General features: G+C 42.7%; 1 protein-coding gene across 1 annotated transcript in view; it reads right to left on the bottom strand.

The window, feature by feature from the left end:
• Positions 1-782: 782 nt before the first annotated feature.
• The window catches only part of GNA14 (G protein subunit alpha 14), a 185,551-nt gene continuing 180,101 nt past the window's right edge, over positions 783-6,232 (bottom strand). Inside the window, exons 5-7 of the mRNA XM_025423274.3 lie at positions 5,899-6,028; positions 2,725-2,878; positions 783-1,834 (exon numbers count right to left, since the gene is read on the bottom strand). Of these exons, the coding sequence (XP_025279059.1) occupies positions 1,644-1,834; positions 2,725-2,878; positions 5,899-6,028 (475 nt within the window). The 3' untranslated portion in view covers positions 783-1,643. The remainder of the gene's footprint in view (positions 1,835-2,724; positions 2,879-5,898; positions 6,029-6,232) is intronic.

The following is a 6,232-nucleotide window of genomic DNA, read 5'->3' as shown; positions in this document are numbered from 1 at the left end:
AGGTTTAGTGTATAATTTGCCCCAACTGTTAACCTTTTCCTTTTTACCATAGAAATGCTTATTAAATACCTGTTTGTAGTGAAGAGGCCTAACTGGGCTTCTACTTCCTGAAAGGAGACACAACTTGTTAACCAACCTGACCTGTTCTCTCTCAAGACTGAGACTGGTTCAGTGAAGCTACAGGCAATCTGTCGATCAACTCAGCTTCTGGGCTGTGAAACTAATTTGATATTTCAAAGGCAGACCCAAAGGGAAATAGACTGGCACCCTAAAGTATGCCTCTTTGGCATAAGGATTATTTTGAACTAATTATTTTTAAGAAACAGGAGATCCAGCAAAAGCTCTGAAAACCTAGTAAAAGCTACCCTCCATTTCCTGAGGGTCTCTCCCTCTCTGTGCCAGAAAGAGGAGGCTGACTCTACATTCTAACACCCTTACTCTCCCCTTTACTGGGCTGCACCTGATTAACCTCCTTCCTAGTGATTCCTCCTCCCCCAACATCTTTAGCTGAAGAACTTACTCAAGGGGAGAGCCTGGCCTACTCGGAAAGTTACTCAGTTCATCTCGTTATCTCTCCTGTATACAGAGGCACACATATGATTAAACTAATGTGTTTTGTTTTCCCTAATCTGTTTGGGGATCTCAGGAACCAAGAAGGTAAAAGGAAATTTATTTCTCCTTCCCTACAAGGACATTTAGAAAGTTTGAGTTAGAAAAATGCTGTGACTTTCATAGTATATCAATCAACCATAAGCACAAAGAAACACAACATAATCCAATGCTAATGGCAGATGGTATATTCTTAGCCTCCTCAGAAAGGCACAGCATATTGTGGTTCAAACAGCAAATCTGTGGTGGCCATCGGAACTTTGGCAGGGGTTACATTACATTTGTTAAACAACTTAGGCTTTCAGCCACTTCATAAGTTTACAAGACTTGGTCATATATACACACAGATACACATTTCATCAACACAACATATATGCTATCTAGAGCCCATTTATGTCAACTTTGGCTGTATAGTGATCAAAATATGGCAAAATTAAGATATACTGATACAGTCATGAATGTGGCTTAGAAATATTTAAAAAAAAAAAGAAATATTTAACTCAAAAAAACTTTAAAAATCTTTTGATGACATGTTAAATGCATGCTTCAGCACAAAGAGAAAAACATTCAATTTAGAATCTCAAAGTTAAAAGATTGAATAAAAAGCTTCAAACCCATTAACTTTCTTTTAAAAAAAAATTAATCCTAGAGGTCTCAAGGCATGATCTATAAATTAACAGATCCCTCCATTACAGGATGTGTTAAGGACTATTATTAAACACACTTTAACTTAAAAAAAAAATAGTAAATCACAGTGGCTTTTAAAAAATTCTATAAAATATCAAATTCAAAACTTACATGAAATCTTATAGCGAAAAGTCAAGAAAAGAAATATAAAAACAATTTAGAAATAAAGACTTTGAAAAAGTTTGCTTTACTCAAATATCTCACAAGGTCCATCACCTGTCCCTGTGGCCTGCGTGATGGACTTGGTGCTGCCAGGGGGTGGGTTGATGTCACGAGCACTTGCAAATAAAATGTGAGGAGCTTGCAGGTTCTGTCTCGGGGAATGGGTGAGGAGTAGGCAGCAGCTTCTACACCAGGTTGAATTCCCTAAGGTTGAGTTGGAGAATTGTGTCTTTCACAGCAGCGAACACAAAGCGGATATTCTCTGTGTCTGTGGCACATGTGAAGTGAGAATAGATGACTTTTTCTTTGTCAGGATTCTGATCTTGATAAAGCTTCAGGATAAAGTCTCTGGCAGCTTTGACATCCTGCTTGGGTCCTAGTCAAGAGTGCAGTTACAGGAGTAAAGAAGAAAGATACTAACTACCAAGTCCTCCCCAAATCAGTTTTGATGGACTCCCTCTTTGAGTTCTCTTATTTCTAGAGAATCGCTTCCCTGGAGTGTTGTTATATCTCCTAATGAACCCGTAAGAGAGACTTTTAAAGCATCCACTGCTATCTAAAAAGTGTACTTTAAAGCAAATTGTTGAAAAACAGTGACCCAATTAAACATTCTGATTTGGGCCACTCAGGCAGACAGAAGTGGACTAGGAGCAGGAAAGGGGAGAATGTGGGAACATGAACAAGTCTGATTTTAAAGGGTGAGGTCTCTCAACCACATGGCCCATGCAGTTAATAAAAGGAAAAAGGGCGCTACCCCACAGTACTCTATATATCAGTATCAGACTTGCTGCTGTTTGAGACCTCCCGTACCAGAAATAATTAGCAACAGGACATAAAAACTTTGCAGCCTGGGATTGGTCCTCTGTGTAAAAACTTCAGCATCTACCATGTGCCCAGGAAGGAGGCTGCCACGGTAACTTACACATAAGAAGGAGTGGGTGCTCTGACAGGGTCTGGGAGGCAAAGATAGACCAAGCACAGCCTCTGCCTCAGAAGCTGCACACACAGCACTACGGAGTGAAGGCCAAGCGAGCACGGGGAGCATGAGCAGGACTCCCCACCCGCTCCCAAAAAGGATGTGCCTGAGCTGGGTCTTGGAGGACAAAGAGTTCACTAATGGGTTTGGCACGTGTGGAGATGCTGAGGCGAAAGAAGAGGGACGTACCTGGAACCCCTGTGAGAAAGTCTGTTAGAGGCAGAGACCCCTGGGGCCCTGTAAATATTGCTGGCTGAGTGCCAGGGCGGGCAGCAGGGACATTTACTCACCTGTGTATTCTGGAAAGTAGCTAATTAGATGAGAGTACATGATTTTCTCCTCCAAAAGATCCTTCTTATTTAAGAACAAAATCACAGATGAGTTCAGAAACCAGGGGTAGGTAATAATGGTTTTAAATAAGGCTTTGCTTTCTTCCATGCGGTTCTAAGTGAGAAACAAGGAACTTAGGGTTAATAAAGAAAAAACAAACTTTGGAAGCAACAGGCCAAAGGGCTGGTTCCACCATGTGTCCCCTCCCCTAGCTGCCAGCTCCACACCACTGTCTGCTGGAGCAGGTGAACACAAAGGGCCCCCCAGGACACCAGGTGCTTCTATTATATAGCCTATTTCTATTCCCCCTGACTCCCCACTTGGCTCTTATCACCCCTTCTGGATCTGTTCTGCAGCAGCACCCCCAAATAAACACATAAAATGGAAAAAGGTTCATACCCATATTTGTCAAAAGTTTTCTATTTAATTATGGGGGTTACTAAGTGGGGGAAGTGCATAACTTAGACCAGAGACACCGCTTTAACTGGGGATGGGCTTCCAGACCACGAGAGGAAGGCTTCTCCAGCACAGCCACTGCCCACAGGAGTTGGTCACACAGAGCAAGGCACTAACGCTATTGGGTGCCTGCTCCAGCCACGTGTCACAGGTGGGTAATACAGGCGAGGTCTACTAGGGGAGCAGGGTCCCCACTTTATGGATGAGCATACTATTGTTCACAAATTTAAATCATGTCCCAAGCCTATGTAATAGTACGACCTGGTCAAAATTATGTAGAAAAACTAAAAATTTCTTAACAGTAGACATTGGCAAGAATATATCAAAGGTTCTTAATTTAGGGAGGTTGGACAGGGCACATAGAAATCTCTGGTTGACAATAATTGTTCTAGATTGCACTCTGCTCTGAAGTATTTTTTAATAAATATTTTATAAGTAAGCTCTAGCCCCAACGTGGGGCTTTAACTCTGAGATCTGAGTTAACTCTGACCCTGAGATCAAGAGTCATATGCCCCACCTGAGCATATGATTGAGCCAGCCAGGCACACCTGAGTAAAGAAACAAGAACTTTATAGAGGGAAGAGATCAGGCAAAAACATGAAAGCCTTGCACACCCACTCCAGAGGGACTTGCGATAAATCTGTTTCCCTGCAACTTCTGCATACCGAGGCTCATTCTCCTATTTAGTACATTTTTGTCAATTAAGATGGGATTTATTACCAGAGAGGTAACCCTTCAGTTGTTTTTTAAAGCTTTTTAAAAAATTATGATCAGTAATGATCTCCAAGGAACTACAGCACAGTTGACCCTTGAACAATGCAGGAGTGGGGGTGCTGACCAGCTGAAAATGTGCATATAACTTTTGACTCCCCCAAAAGCTTAACTACTAATAGCCTACCGCTGATCAGAAGTCTCACCAATAACAACTGGTTCCCACATATTTTATACAGTACAGATATTACATCCATGTTCTTACACTAAAGTAAGCTGGTGATAAATATATATACATACATATATATATGAAGAAAATCATAAGGAAAATGCGTGTACTGTACCATATTTAGGGGGGAAAAAAAGCCCATGTGTAAGTTCAAACCTGTGTTGTCTAATGGTCAACTGTAAATGAAGAAACCATTCCTGGACAGCCCCATGAGTGGACACCACGTATCTACACCCAGGAGGGCAAGTCTGAAGAAGAATTTTTCTCCAAATTTTTAAGAGAAGAGAAAATGTCTAATTTCTAAGCATACTGGGCTGAGGCACTGGTCCCTTGCCCACCTGAATAGTCCTCTGAGTTTCCCGAGAAACATCATTAATCCTGAGACGAATTTGGAGCTCATTTTTCATATTGATAACTTGATGCCTTTACTTTTTTTTTTTTTTTTAAGTGTCTCCCCTGGAAGAGCTGGGTGGCAGCCAAGATTGCTATAGACACCAGTAAATGGGTTAATCCTCCACTAATTAGCTAATGTAACTCTGCTCCTCAGAGAAAAGCCTGCTCTCAAGAAATACAAGATATAATTTGGTCATGGTGACTGCCTAATCCTGGGCAGCGTTCTTTACTGGTTTACTACCCACCACCTAGAAGCAAGAGAGACATCTTTCTATGAGGTCAGGATATCTCGTGAAGGGTAAGGAAAAGACCAGGGGAGGCCGATGGTATCCCACAGAATGCAGCCCCACCTCACAAAGAAGTGAGAATGATGGCTCTTCTCACTTTCTGGGCAGATAGGGTTAATGCCATTCCATGCAGCTAGCACTACGGCGGCTCTGCAGAGGACACAGAATGCCTGACCAGGGGGGTCAGGCCAGATCTAAGCACCTGGCTCCACTCCCCACCCAACTCAGTTAGGGACCTAACTTGGGAGCACCATGGACTGGGAAGCCTGTTCTCAGATACTTCTTAGAAATAGTACTGCTCAACTTTGGCTGTCCATTAGCACCCCCAAGGGGCTTAGAGAAGACACCCCCGATTCAAACCTAGGAAACACAAGTCCCTACTGTGAGGTCCAAAAGATGGTCTGTTTTTAAAATTCCCCAGGGGATTCCAATATGTAGCCAAGGCTGAGAACCAATGCTTTTGAGTGGTTCCACCCTTGGCAATATAGGAGATTAGATCCCAGGCTCAGCCCACACCCACCCCAACTATATCAGGACCCACATGCCAGGTTCCTCTTAAACATCCCCCAGGAGGGAACCTGAGTGGCTCAGCAGTTGAGCATCTGCCTTCGGCTCAGGGTGTGATCCCGGGGTCCTGGGATCAAGTCCCACATCGGGCTCCCTGCAGGGAATCTGCTTCTCCCTCTGTTTCTGCCTCTCTCTGTGTGTCTCTCATGAATAAATAGATAAAATTAAAAAAAAAAAAAAGATCCCCTGGGAATTCTAGTGTGTATCTAACTTTCAGAACCAGGTTTCCAGGCCAGCAATTCTCAAACTTCCATGTGTATTTGAATTACCGGAATCTTGTTAAAATACAAGTTCTGAATTATTCAGTGTGGGTCGATTGACTAGGCACGCATTTCTAACAAGCACCCAAATGATGCTGGTGCTACTACTACTCCATAGACTACACTTCAAATAGTAAGACAGTTTAACCTATACAAGAGTCTAATGCCAGAGCGGCTGGCTTTTTGCAAACTGCAGAAACAGGTCTTTGTTTTCCATAGCTACAAGCATACCTCATTGTCACACTCAGCCAGGACCTGGTCATATTCACTCAGAGCAACCAAAAAAATTATGGAGGTGACACTCTCAAAGCAATGAATCCACTTCCGTCTTTCAGATCGCTGGCCACCAACATCTACCATCCTGTTGGATAGAAACAGCATTTCAAAGGTCGGCATACATGGCTCTTTGGAGAAAAAGGACAGGAATCATTATATTGTAGAAATCAACACTCGTTAGGGTCCTCAATAATTTTTTGAGTGAAAGGGGGTCTTAAGATGCAAGTGTGTGAGCACCACTCCCTTTGGCAGAGAGGAACCCTAGGTGTTTCCTAGCAAAAGAAGCACA

The sequence above is a fragment of the Canis lupus genome, chromosome 1 (assembly GCF_003254725.2).
Source record: "Canis lupus dingo isolate Sandy chromosome 1, ASM325472v2, whole genome shotgun sequence".
Lineage (NCBI taxonomy): Eukaryota > Metazoa > Chordata > Mammalia > Carnivora > Canidae > Canis > Canis lupus.
Note: the sequence above shows the minus strand (reverse complement) of the source record. Positions and strands in the feature narration are given on the sequence as shown.